Source organism: Ctenopharyngodon idella, chromosome 10 (genome assembly GCF_019924925.1).
Source record: "Ctenopharyngodon idella isolate HZGC_01 chromosome 10, HZGC01, whole genome shotgun sequence".
NCBI classification, from domain to species: domain Eukaryota; kingdom Metazoa; phylum Chordata; class Actinopteri; order Cypriniformes; family Xenocyprididae; genus Ctenopharyngodon; species Ctenopharyngodon idella.
This window is the reverse complement of record NC_067229.1, coordinates 48,994,558-49,008,612: the sequence shown is the minus strand read 5'-3', so window position 1 is coordinate 49,008,612 and position 14,055 is coordinate 48,994,558. Positions and strand designations below refer to the sequence as shown.

Below are 14,055 nucleotides of genomic sequence, written 5' to 3'. Positions count from 1 at the left end.
TTTTTCTTTGTTTTCTGTTGGTAGATCCAGAAGAAAGTGTCCGAACCCAAAGCTGAACTGATTCCTGATGGACTGAAAAAATTCTTCACTCATCGTGGGTTCTTCCAATCAGGGCCCAGCAAAGACATGGATAGTGTCACCACACAAATCATAAGTATGTTTAATTTAATGATCTGTCAGAACTTTTAGTTAGTAGTGTCCGTTTGAAGTTTTGTGCATTAATATGATTTTGTGCCAGTATGTTTCCGTGAGTTGTGTGCTCTTTGCTGGATGCTCCATGTGAGGGACCAGCTCACCATTTCCTGTAGACGGTACCAGACTGCAAGAACACGGGAGAGAGACACTCAGGTACGTTTAAAGAAAGCATATGTGAATGTTGCAAAGATTCCAGATGTGTCAATCCATGTTTTTGTGTCTCAGATCATTGACGTGAGTGTGTCAGATCTGTGTGTTGAGGCTCTGTGTTGGGCGCGCCGCCTCCTGCCGTTCTGCCGTTTCCTGAATGCAGAAGAAGCACTGCAGGACTTAGTGCTCAGCCTGGTGTCTGAACTGCCGCCCAGCCATGTGGTAATATACATCACTAATCACTCATTTAGGATTCTTATGGCTTGTCAAGTAAAACTCTCAAAGTCTTTTTGTGACAGAAATAAAGGTTACTAACTAACTCTACAGGTTTGTAATTCTTTGGACATGTACCGTTGTAATGTTTTTGTGTTCCTTAGGAGTTAGTTAGGACCTTCATTTAACCAGGTTAAAAAAAGTTTCTAACAACTGACTGACTGACTAACTAACTAACTAACTAACTAGCTATTAACTAACTTTTAGGAGTTAGTTAATAATCTTTATTTTTAACCTGGTAAATTAAGGTTACTAACATGTTAGTAGTTTTTAGGACAAGAATATTTTTAGTTAGTTAATAATCTTAATTTTTAACCTGGTAAATTAAGGTTGCTTAATAACTAACTAACATGTGAGTAGTTTTTTTTGGACATGCACCATTGTGATGTCTTAGTATTCTTTGGGAGTTAGTTGATAACCTTTGTATAACTATGTAATATAAAGGTTACTAACTTACTAACTAACTAACTAACAAGTTAGTAGTTTTTAGGTTATTAACTAACTAACTAACATGTTGGTAGTTTTTTGGACATGCACCATTGTAATGTCTTAGTATTCTTTGGGAGTTAGTTGGTAACCTTTATTTAACCAGGTTAAAAAATAAAGGTTACTAACTAACTAACTAACTAACAAGTCAGTAGTTTTTTGGACAATATTTTTTTAGGAGTTAGTTATAATCTTTATTTTTAACATGGTAAATTAAGGTTACTAACTAACTAACAAGTCAGTAGTTTTTTGGACAATATTTTTTTAGGAGTTAGTTATCTTTATTTTTAACCTGGTAAATTAAGGTTACTAACTAACATGTTAGTAATTTTTTGCACATGCATCATTGTAATGTATTCTTTGGGAGTTAGTTGGTAATCTTTATTTAACCAGGTCAAAAAATAAAGGTTAATAACTAAGTAACTAAGTAACTAACAAGTTAGTAGTTTTTTGGTCAAGACTTTTTTTAGGAGTTAGTTAATAATCATTATTTTTAACCTGGTAAATGAAGGTTACTAACTAACTAACAAGTTAGTAGTTTTTTTGGACATGCACCATTGTAATGTCTTAGTATTCTTTAGGAGTTAGTTGGTAACCTTTTTTTTTTAAAGAGGTTAAAATAAAGGTTATTAACTATTTAACTAACTAACTGACATGTTAGTACTTTTTTACATTATAATGTCTTGGTATACTTTGGGATTTAATTAGTTAGTTAGTCATCTTTAAATTTAACCCGGTTAAATACTACTAACTAACTCCCAGAGAATACTAAGACATTACGATGGCACATGTTCAAAAAACAATTGTAGCGAATATCAAAGTCTAATCTAAATAATTGTATCTGATACATCACTGTACCATCACAGTACTTTTTGTAGCGCCTCACCTGGTCAGTCACTCAAAACTTGGGTATCATTTCTGATGTTCAGACAGCAGAAACTCTAGCGAGAGTGTTTCCTGATGAGACCGAGTCTGTTCGCGTGCCGCTGCGGGAGAAGTACACGTCACTGGTGCAGAGACTGAGACCCGTGATGGTGCCAGACACCTCGACACCAGGCAAGAGCTGCTTTAAGCTATAACTCACCCAAAATAATGATTCTTTGCTTTGTTTAGAAAGTAGAACATTTGGTCAATGGTTCAGCCCTTAACCAGATGTGCTCATGTTCACAGATGTTCCGCCAGGCAGTGAGAGGGAGGATGAGGGTGGCGATACCATGATGATTCTGATCCAGGATCAGCTGAGGCAGCGACGCTGGGAGCTTCGGCGCCTGGTAAAGTATCTGGGTGCACCGGAGCCGTACCTGTGGGAGAGAGAGGAGGAGGAGGATAGAGGTGGTGCTGCTTCCATACTGAAGCGACTCTCTCTTGGGACTAGTTTGAGTGACAGCACACTGACGGACTGTGGACGCCCCCTAGTGTACAGTGAAGGAGACACGGCCGAGACGCTGTCAGAGCCTCTTTCTCTGGAGCTGCAGACCAAATCTGCACACAGGTAACCCTGGTTTAACTTCTAAATTAACTTTTTTAAAAAGTTTTTTTTTTTTTAAATTAAGTAAATATTAGTATATATATTGATATTACAGTTTATCATTTAAAAATATTTTTAGGATTGTATATCGCACGTCCACGACAGTCAGACCACATGGTAGAACTCCTCATTCTGAGCAACTTTGTCTCTAGGACCACCACTGTCATTCAAATAATTCGTTAAATATTGGAGATTATTATTCAAAAACCAGCTTTGGCGAACTAGTCCTAGGTTTTTGGCTCAACCTTAATAACTGTTAAAAAGCTTTAAAAACAAATATTTACTGTGGTAAATTTCCATCTATGATGGAAACAGGCTTGCTAATTAAAACGTAATACATTTTTACGCTTAAGGCCTTAAAGTGCTTGAACCCCGATAATTGCTGCTCGCAGCTATATTTTTCTATGCAGATGCACTCCTCAAAAAATTGCCCCACTAATTCTATATAATTATGTGTATACCGTGCACAATATGAATGCTGCATACTGCAAAATTAGAGAAGTATGGAATTAAATTGGCCTCTTTTTGGTGTTTGTAGCTCCAAGACAGCAAAGATTCATGATGCACCTGAGAAATCAAAACAAGACAGAAAAGGAAACAGATCCAGCTCAGTGGAACCCAAAGAACCAGAGTCGACCCATATGGGTTCTTCCGTACCCACAGTGGGAACCTGGGAATTTGAGTTGGAGGATGAGGAGTATATGCTCTTCCTAGATTTGTTCCTCAGCTATGTGCTGGGAAAAGACAGACTAGACGCCGAGGAGTCCGAGCTGCCTTTGCTGAGTGGTTTCTCACAACGTCTCCGTACTGGAGAGCTGCACTCGGTGACCTTTGACATGCTGACCACTCTCAAACGCCGTCAGAAGGATGGGAGTAAGCGAGGTGCACGTTTGCCCCTGTTCCGCGCCGGTCACTGCTTCCAAACTGTCCCCGAACCTCCACCGTCCATCGGTCCGGTTCAGTCCGACACTCACGCGACTCTTCCTGGACTCCATGCTGGGAAACATCCAAGTCTTTTCGGCCTTCGTCAACACGCTATGTCAAAAGTAAATTCGTCCGGCTCAGATATTGACTCTACGGCCTTTAAGATCCTCTCGCAGGCTGAATTAGGTGTTCAGATCCAGCTGGACTCCTCGCTCGAGAACCGCTTTCCTCAGCTGGCTCGGCTGCTCGAGTGGATGATGCGCTGGGCAGACAGGCGGGTCCTGCTCTCTCAGCCAGTCGGAAAGACGTCAGAGGGAGGAGATTCGGTGGTCATCAGGGTCAAAGGTTCGACCCCTGCAGTGCTGTCTGCACTGGAGCTGCTAGAGCAGAGATACAGCGCCGCCCTTCTGGGAGAAAACACAAATCACTCCCATTATAAGGTAAGGCTGCATTTTAAGGTGTGATGCTTTCGATCAAACTGTTTATTCTGTAATCTCCATAACACATGTGGTGTCTATTTTGATTTTAAGTGTCAGACTTGTGTTCAAATCCCAATCTAACATATCATTTTTGTAAATTAACTAAACAAAAATCTCTAATGGATCATTATGGAACTACGTTTTGATAGAAATGCCAATACAAAATTAAAAATCAAAACAAATAATTCTCTGTTTAAGGACTACAACAAACGGCTGGTAGGGACTACAACGAGCTTCTTCCCGGGTTAGTGACATCACTAACCCTAAAATTTACATAAACCCCGTCCCCGAGAACACACAACAAAAAGAGTGAGGCCATGTTGGGCTGCTTTAGAGAAGAGGAAGAGTTGTTGTAGTAGAGTGTTGTTGTCATGTCGTCATTTTACGCCGGACTGCTTCACAAACGAGGGTCAATTCAACACAAAAGATTAACATGACGGCACATGCTAGTCGATGAGTTGAATCAACTCCACAGCAACTACATAAATTTATCCACTAACCATTCAGAAACGTACTAAAAGTTGTAACTTCTTCCTGAGTCTCTCCATCAGTGTCGACTCCGGTTTGAACAATGTAAGGCTGAACACCGTTACTGATAATCCTCATTTTGGCTGTGTAAGATTCTCCAGCTTTGTTGTTGTTGAGCAACCAAAGCGTGAGCTGTTAAAGCTCCGCCCTCTTCTGGAAAGGGGGCGGGAGCAGCAGCTCATTTGCATTTAAAGGGACACACACACAAACGGCGTGTTTTTGCTCACACCCAAATAGGGGCAAATTTGACAAGCTATAATAAATGATCTGTGGGGTATTTTGAGCTGAAACTTCACAGACACATTCTGGAGACACCAGAGACTTATATTACATCTGGTGAAAGGGGCATTATAGGTCCCCTTTAATCAAATCCAGTCACTGTGGTCACATGGAGTGTCTCTCGAGTGATCACCTGAGATGGATGATAATACCAGAGCCTCAAGGGATACATGTAGTCAGTATTTTACAAACCCGATTCCAAAAAAGTTGGGACACTGTACAAATTGTGAATAAAAAAGTAATGCAATAATTTACAAATCTCATAAACTTATATTTTATTCACAGTAGAATATAGATAACATATCAAATGTTGAAAGTGGGACATTTTGAAATGTCATGCCAAATATTGGCTCATTTTGGATTTCATGAGAGCTACACATTCCAAAAAAGTTGGGACAGGTAGCAATAAGAGGCCGGAAAAGTTAAATGTACATATAAGGAACAGCTGGAGGACCAATTTGCAACTTATTAGGTCAATTGGCAACATGATTGGGTATAAAAAGAGCCTCTCAGAGTGGCAGTGTCTCTCAGAAGTCAAGATGGGCAGAGGATCACCAATTCCCCCAACGCTGCGGCCAAAAACAGTGGAGCAATATCAGAAAGGAGTTTCTCAGAGAAAAATTGCAAAGAGTTTGAAGTTATCATCATCTACAGTGCATAATATCATCCAAAGATTCGGAGAATCTGGAACAATCTCTGTGCGTAAGGGTCAAGGCCGGAAAACCATACTGGATGCCCGTGATCTTCGGGCCCTTAGACGGCACTGCATCACATACAGGAATGCTACTGTAATGGAAATCACAACATGGGCTCAGGAATACTTCCAGAAAACATTGTCGGTGAACACAATCCACCGTGCCATTCGCCGTTGCCGGGTAAAACTCTATAGGTCAAAAAAGAAGCCATATCTAAACATGATCCAGAAGCGCAGGCGTTTTCTCTGGGCCAAGGCTCATTTAAAATGGACTGTGGCAAAGTGGAAAACTGTTCTGTGGTCAGATGAATCAAAATTTGAAGTTCTTTTTGGAAAACTGGGACGCCATGTCATCCGGACTAAAGAGGACAAGGACAACCCAAGTTGTTATCAGCGCTCAGTTCAGAAGCCTGCATCTCTGATGGTATGGGGTTGCATGAGTGCGTGTGGCATGGGCAGCTTACACATCTGGAAAGGCACCATCAATGCTGAAAGGTATATCCAAGTTCTAGAACAACATATGCTCCTATCCAGACGTCGTCTCTTTCAGGGAAGACCTTGCATTTTCCAACATGACAATGCCAGACCACATACTGCATCAATTACAACATCATGGCTGCGTAGATCCGGGTACTGAAATGGCCAGCCTGCAGTCCAGATCTTTCACCCATAGAAAACATTTGGCGCATCATAAAGAGGAAGATGCGACAAAGAATACCTAAGACAGTTGAGCAACTAGAAGCCTGTATTAGACAAGAATGGGACAACATTCCTATTCCTAAACTTGAGCAACTTGTCTCCTCAGTCCCCAGACGTTTGCAGACTGTTATAAAAAGAAGAGGGGATGCCACACAGTGGTAAACATGGCCTTGTCCCAACTTTTTTGAGATGTGTTGATGCCATGAAATTTAAAATAAACTTTTTTTTCCCTTAAAATGATACATTTTCTCAGTTTAAACATTTGATATGTCATCTATGTTGTATTCTGAATAAAATACTGAAATTTGAAACTTCCACATCATTGCATTCCTTTTTTATTCACAATTTGTACAGTGTCCCAACTTTTTTGGAATCGGGTTTGTAGTTCATAGGACTTCAGCTGACAAAAAAATGACACCCCAGGGACTTAAGCAGAAATGTGAAACAGAACTCTGTTTTCAAAGCAGCTCCATGGGAAGGAGGGGCCTGATGCTCCAGTGCTGCAGCCAATCACAGGCTGGAGGAGGGACAGAGAAAGCAGTGTGGACACGGGCTACCCGGGGTCAGCAGGGACGCCCATCACACTCCCCGAGCTGGACGCCCAACACAGTCATGAGTGAGTCCACAGCACACATCTGATAAAAACATGACCGATAAACCTTCCTTATGTTTTTCTAATACAAAAAGAAAAATTTATCTATAATAATTATCTATCTATCAATCGTTCTATCTGTAAAATGATGATAACTGTGAAATAACACTGTGAATGATGTACTGGAAAACCATGTGACACAAATGAGAACTGTGTCATACCGTATTTGAGCTTCTTTGTCTTGATCCAGTCAAATGTTTCCAGACAATCAAGTCAAAGCTTTTAAAGATGTTTAAAAAGTCAAAAGTAATTATATACAACATGAAAATGCATTTAACCATAATTAAAAGCAACTGGATAGAATTAACAAATAAAACTGCAGTTTTAAGGCTGTTGTGTGATGTTTGACCACAGTGTGTGTGAAGCCGAGGCTGTCGTGGATCAAACAGACGATCAGCTGTCTGAACATGAAGACACGATGATCTCTGATGAACAGAACAGCATCACTGAGATCAGAGGAGAGATCAGACAGACGTCTGCAGCTGAAGACGGTCAGATCTCTGCTTCGGTTTTACACAAACATTTGCATGCCTTTATTTCGTTTTGCAGGTTTCTGTTTTAGAGACATTTAATTTAATTCTGTCATTTACGCAAATTATTATTCATTTTATACTAATGTTAATTATTTATGTTTCTATTACTGAATAATTAAAACCATATAATCCATTGTTGTTCATTGTTGTTTGGTTTACAGGTGATAGCAGTGCTGGTGATGTCACCGAGGCATCATGGGCCAATCAGAGCCGAGCTCACAGAGATCAGGTGATTGTGTGCTGCCCTATGAATCAACAGAGAGGATTAATTAATGATTCCATACATAACTGATAGCTTTTTTGTTTTGAATGATTTGAGGTAAAACACAGTTCAAAAAGACATCATTACACGGATCAATCGTCAGTCAAAATCATCATTTATTCAGTCTAATGATCATAAACTGTGTAACTGATTGTTGATTTATTTTAATTTTTTTGCTTTTTCACATCATAACATAATTTAAATTTTAAGTCAAATGTATTTATTTATTCATTTATCATAATCATTTATAATTCATATAATTAAGTTTTATATATACATTTATTTATATAATAATATGTTTATCTATCAATAATATTTTTAATTTACTAGTATTTATATTTATTTATCAGTATAATTTATATATATATTTTTCATCTATCAATATCAACGATATTTATCATTTAATAATACAGCCATTTATTTATCATTAATAATCATGTATAATTAATATATATTATCTATCAATATCAATAAGATTTATACATTTATTAATATTTATTTATCAGTATAATTTATAAATATTTTTCATCTATCAATATAAATAATATTTATTTATTAATATTTATTTATCAGTATAATTTATATATTTTTCATCTATCAGTATCAATATTTATTCATTTATTAATATTTATTTATCAGTATAATTTATATATATTTTTCATCTATCAATATAAATAATATTTATTCATTTATTAATTAACACATCCATTTATTTATCACTAATAATTTATAATTAATATATATTATCCATCAATATAAATATTTATTCATTTCTTAATATTTATTTATCAGTATAATTTATAAATATTTTTCATCTATCAATATAAATATTTATTCATTTATTAATATTTATTTATCAGTATAATTTATATATTTTTCATCTATCAGTATCAATATTTATTCATTTATTAATATTTATTTATCAGTATAATTTATATATATTTTTCATCTATCAATATAAATAATATTTATTCATTTATTAATTAACACATCCATTTATTTATCACTAATAATTTATAATTAATATATATTATCCATCAATATAAATATTTATTCATTTCTTAATATTTATTTATCAGTATAATTTATATATATTTTTCATCTATCAATATCAATATTTATTAATTTATTAATATTTATTTATCAGTATAATTTATATATTTTTCATCTATCAATATAAATAATATTTATTCATTTATTAATTAATAAATCCATTTACGTATCATTTATTTACCATTATTTATTTAACACTTATTTATCATTAATAATAATTTATATTTAAAATATATATTTCCATCAATATCAATAATATGTATTAATTAATAAATTAATTTATTTATCATTAATAATTTACACTTAATATATGTTTAATAACTATTTATCTATGTATCAATAATATTTATTAAATTATTAATATATATATATATATATATTATTTTTTTTTTTTTTTTTTTTTTTTTTTTTTTTTTTTTTAGTAAGTTGACAATAGCTGTATTGTAAGCATGAAAATGTACAGTTAGTTCAGTAGATCCATCCTTCTAATCAGTGCCAGATCCGTGTGTAAAACAAGGTCTCCTGATGTTTCCACAGACATTAACACTGGCTGATCTTGAGTGTCCGGACTCAGATGAACATTCAGTACATTCACAGTGAGTCTGCACACATGAACTTTAACCTTTGGAACATGCTTGATGCTCTTGTAGCTTTCAGAGTCATTTATTACAAGCGGTGTTTTGGTGGTCATGGTGACAATAAACAAAGCTCAAACACTCAGTTTACCTTCATCTGTTTGATATCAGCTGATGTTTTTGTTTCAGATCTCGTTTCGAGGGAAATCACGTCTCCTGCGGAACGCACAGGTGAGGTTGATCTCACTGTCACGAAAAAGGATTTGAGATATTCTCTCTGTAATATCATTTGTATTTTCCTTTCAGACCTGAGGTTTCTGCATCAGTTAGTGTTCAGCAGACAAACGGGCCGACACCGACCATGACACCACCGCAGTCAGAGAGACACAGCAGCGGTCATCCACCCCAAACACAGACAGACCCCGTCAGACAGCTGCTCCAGGACGAGTTATTCAGACTAGTGCAGGTGTTTGAGCTTCATGACTTATCCTGTTAGTCTAATGCTGGGAAACCTTGGTTTGGACACTATATGAATGTTTACAGTTTCCTGATTTCCTTGTTTCAGCTGCAGCAGATCAACTTCATGAGTCTCATGCAGGTGGTGGGCGCGTCCTTCGCAAACCTGCCGCTGTCTCAAGCCAACATGCATCAGTCTAATGTGAATTTACCACAGACCACTGCGATACCTGCACAGCATCAGTCTCAGCCCATCCCTCCTACCCAGAATGCCCAACACACTATATGTGATGATACCAACCTCCCAACACGAGCTACCAGGCCTGAAAGAGTTAATAACAGCCAGGATAATAACGAACGTCCTGTGAATGTGAACTCTGGATCTGCTCTGAATCCAAATAATGAGATGGAAAAGAGAAACAAACCCCTCAAGACTCAGGTAATATTGGTGATTATTGGTAATTAATTGCGAGTTTATATCTCACAATTCACAATTGCGTGTTATAAAGTCGTAATTGCGAGTTATAAAGTCAGAATTGTGAGTTATAAAGTCAGAATTGCGTGATATAAAGTCAGAATTGCGAGATATAAAGTCTGAATTGCGAGTTATAAATTGCGAGTTATAAGTTGCGAGATATAAAGTCAGAGTTGCGAGTTATAAAGTCAGAATTGTGTGTTATAAGGTCAGAATTGCGAGTTATAAAGTCAGAATTGCGAGTTATAAAGTCAGAATTGCGAGATATAAAGTCAGAATTGCGAGATATAAAGTCAGAATTGTGAGATATAAAGTCAGAATTGCGAGATATAAAGTCAGAATTGCGAGATATAAAGTCAGAATTGCATGTTATAAAGTCAGAATTGCGAGTTATAAAGTCAGAATTGTGAGATATAAAGTCAGAATTGCGAGTTATAAAGTCAGAATTGCGAGTTATAAAGTCAGAATTGGAAACAAGCTTCCATACTATCCTTTGAGAAAGATGTTTGTAGATTTTGAAACTCCAGTTTAATGTTACTTAAGTATTGCATTTAAAATAATTTATTTTAATTGCCAATTAAACGAAATGGGATTACAAGTCAGTGCCAGTAATACAAAAATAATAATTAAAAATGAAAAATGCTAATATTTTCAGATGCATACAGTATGTGATCACTGATATAAGGCGTCTTTACACAGCTGATTTAAATGCCTGCTCAGAATTCTGTGTGAAGATGTAATGCTGCATAAAAGACTCAATTATAATATATATACTAAAATATATATACTATACTATAATAATATATACTATTAAAATTTCTGAGTAAATGCATTTATTCCACCTCTGAGCAGCATTAAACAGTCTGTGTCAATAGCGCTTCTCTTCCACCTTTACAGTGTAAATTTGACAATCGAGTGCATCCGTATTTTATTTGAATCTCTCACAGGAAATTCAGCATTTGACCGTTCGCTCAGACTGGCCAGAGGACGGTCAATCTCACGGCAGGAGTTTCATCCCGACGTCACAAGGGCTTCTGACCACAGCCAATAGTCACTCGTCCCCGCGTGGCGTCTCTGAAGCCCATCCGAGAGCTGCTCCGATAACACACGGCCTCAGACTTCTACAGCTACACCCGGCTCGGAGATCTCCTCCTCCTCCTGTCCATCTTCCTGTGAGGGACGCCTGGGGTCCAAATCTCACCTCATCTCACAGCAACTTCCTCCCTAGTCAGTCTGAACCGTCATCTGTCCGGAGAGCTGAGGATAGAGGCAGGACACGAGCCGAAGCATCCGTGGCTCCTCCGTCACTCCGTTATAACACACAGATGACGCGGGGAGCTCAGGAACCTCTCCGTTTGCCTCCTGTTCCTCCTGCTGTCGCTCTTCCTCTGCTGCGATTTCACCCTGATACCCAGCGACCCGTGACGTTGCCGCATATCCCACAATCCACCATGGCCAAACCCAGCCTGGGCGTCACAGCCACGGGCCACTATCCCAGAATTCAGCTGCTGCACAGAGATCCTGATCCACCCGCTGCTGTGAGTTTCCATTTACACCAACAACTGATTACTTTGTCTAGATTGTAATGGAGTACTTTATTCACTGTGAGCAGTAATCACATTTACTCTTCACTTTAATTAAAATTAATGTCTTTTTAATTTTGTATAATAATTGGGTTTTATAGTAGTTTTTATATTAATAATGCAAAATATAAATATTTTTCTTTTAATTTATACTATTCACTTTCAGAAGTAATTACATTTACCTTTCACTTTACTTATAATTAAATTATTTATAATTTTGTCTAATTGTATATTTTATAATAATTATTATTATAATTCAAAATTTAATTTCTTGCTCTTTTCTTTTGATTTTTACTGTTCACTGTGAGCAGTAATCACTTTTTCTCATCACTTTACTTAAAATTAATGTCTTTATATTTTTTATAATAATTGGGTTTTATACTAGTTTTTATAATAATATTTTTAATAATTTTATAATAATAATAATACAAAATATAATTTCTTTTCTTTTGACTTTGATTTTATAATTTATGATTTTGACTGTTCACTCCGAGCATCACATTTACTGATCACTTTACTTAAAATTAATCTATTTATAATTTTGCATAATAATTGGATAGTTTTATAATAGTTTTATAGTAGTAATAATAATAATAATAATAATACAAAATATAATTTCTTTTCTTTTAATTTTTAGTGTATACTGTGAGCACTAATCACATTTACCTTATAATTAAATTTATAATTTTGTATAAGATATTTCATAATAATATTTATTATTTTTCAAAATGTAATTTCTTGTTTTTTTTCTTTTGATTTTTACTATTTATTGAGAGCAGTAATGACATTTTCTCATCACTTTACTTAAAATTAATGTCTTTATAATAGTGTATAATAATTGGGTTTTAATAATAATTATAATAATACAAAATATAATTTCTTATTTTTCATTTGATTTTTACTATTCACTCTGAGCAGTAATCACATGTACCCATCACTTTACTTATAATTAAATTATTTATAATTTTACATAATAATTGGATTTTATAATAATTATTATTACCATTGAAAATTTAATTTTGTTTTTTTCTTTAGAATTTTCTATTCTGAGCAATAATCACATTTACTTATCTATTTATAATTTATTTATTCATAAATTTACATAATTTAATATTTTATAAAAAAAAAAACAAATATATATATATATATATATATATATATAATAATAATTTTAAATAATAGAAAATGTATTGATTTCTTTTAATTTTTATGATTCACTCTGAGCAGTAATCACATTTACTCATCACTTTATTTATAAGTAATTTTCAAATTTTTTAAGATATATAAAATAAATTTATAATAAAAAAAAAAAAATCTTTTTTTTTCCATGAGATTCACTCATTAAACAATTCAATTTTAGCTCAAAAACAGTATATATGTTCCTTATGGAAAGTGACTCAACATTAAGAGCTCGCAAAAACAAACAAACAAAAGCAGCTAAAGGTTTTCCTAATAACAGCCCAACAGGCATAACTTGTATTTCTCTGTAATATTGCAAAACAACATTAATGTTTAGATGCTCATAAGTGTTTCTGCAGGTGAAAGTAATCAAGCTTGGTTTGACGGTATGTTTGTGGTGTAGGAGTTGCGGTTCAGCACAGCTCCTGTACGAACGCCTCGTCTCATCCCACTGGAGGAGCTGATGAAATGGACCGCAGCGAAGCAGACGGGCACCGAGACCAAACTACAGCTCTTAAAGACGGACACCGTCCTGGAGAGCAAGAGCACCACCAGCCCGTCCAGCAAGAGGTGACGCGTCGCCATCCCACTGATCTGACTGATGTGTACTGGATTACTATCATAAACGTGTGACTAGACAAATCTTTAGTCGTGGGCAGACCTAGATTTCTTCTACTGGTTTGATTTATGTGCTCAAACCATGTGACATATGAGGTTTTTTTGTCTGTGTGTGTGCAAATTTGTGTTTTTTGTCTAATATTTGGACTTTTGTCTCATTTAGACGGAAGAGGAGAGAGGAGAAAAACAAGGAGGACAAGATCGGAGTCACTTTCAGACCGGAGGACTCCATCATTCCTCCAGATGAGGTACATGTGTACCAAAACTGAATTTATGTATTTTTGATAAACTATTGCTTTAAGTCAAGATGACATCTTCAGTGTGTTTCTGTTTTTTCGTGTCTGCAGCCTGCAGAAGATGAGCCAGATCAGAACGATGCGTACGCCATTCCTTTAGGTGATATTTTTAGTATTATTTATATGCTATTATTGTAT

General features: G+C 35.6%; 1 protein-coding gene across 4 annotated transcripts in view; it reads left to right on the top strand.

Moving 5' to 3' along the window:
• Positions 1–14,055, top strand: part of cplane1 (ciliogenesis and planar polarity effector 1) — a 40,974-nt gene that overhangs the window by 14,179 nt on the left and 12,740 nt on the right. For 2 of the 4 annotated variants that reach the window (XM_051910628.1, XM_051910626.1), the window contains exons 21-37: positions 25–154; positions 239–348; positions 421–567; positions 2,034–2,160; positions 2,275–2,596; positions 3,171–3,996; positions 6,703–6,851; positions 7,242–7,378; positions 7,582–7,649; positions 9,273–9,331; positions 9,500–9,541; positions 9,617–9,776; positions 9,876–10,205; positions 11,189–11,779; positions 13,407–13,573; positions 13,785–13,869; positions 13,969–14,017. In XM_051910628.1, the coding sequence (XP_051766588.1) occupies positions 25–154; positions 239–348; positions 421–567; positions 2,034–2,160; positions 2,275–2,596; positions 3,171–3,996; positions 6,703–6,851; positions 7,242–7,378; positions 7,582–7,649; positions 9,273–9,331; positions 9,500–9,541; positions 9,617–9,776; positions 9,876–10,205; positions 11,189–11,779; positions 13,407–13,573; positions 13,785–13,869; positions 13,969–14,017 (3,499 nt within the window). Of the gene's footprint in view, positions 1–24; positions 155–238; positions 349–420; positions 568–2,033; positions 2,161–2,274; positions 2,597–3,170; positions 3,997–6,699; positions 6,852–7,241; positions 7,379–7,581; positions 7,650–9,272; positions 9,332–9,499; positions 9,542–9,616; positions 9,777–9,875; positions 10,206–11,188; positions 11,780–13,406; positions 13,574–13,784; positions 13,870–13,968; positions 14,018–14,055 lie in introns of all 4 variants that reach the window. The other 2 variants (XM_051910627.1, XM_051910625.1) reach the window with 1 other exon arrangement.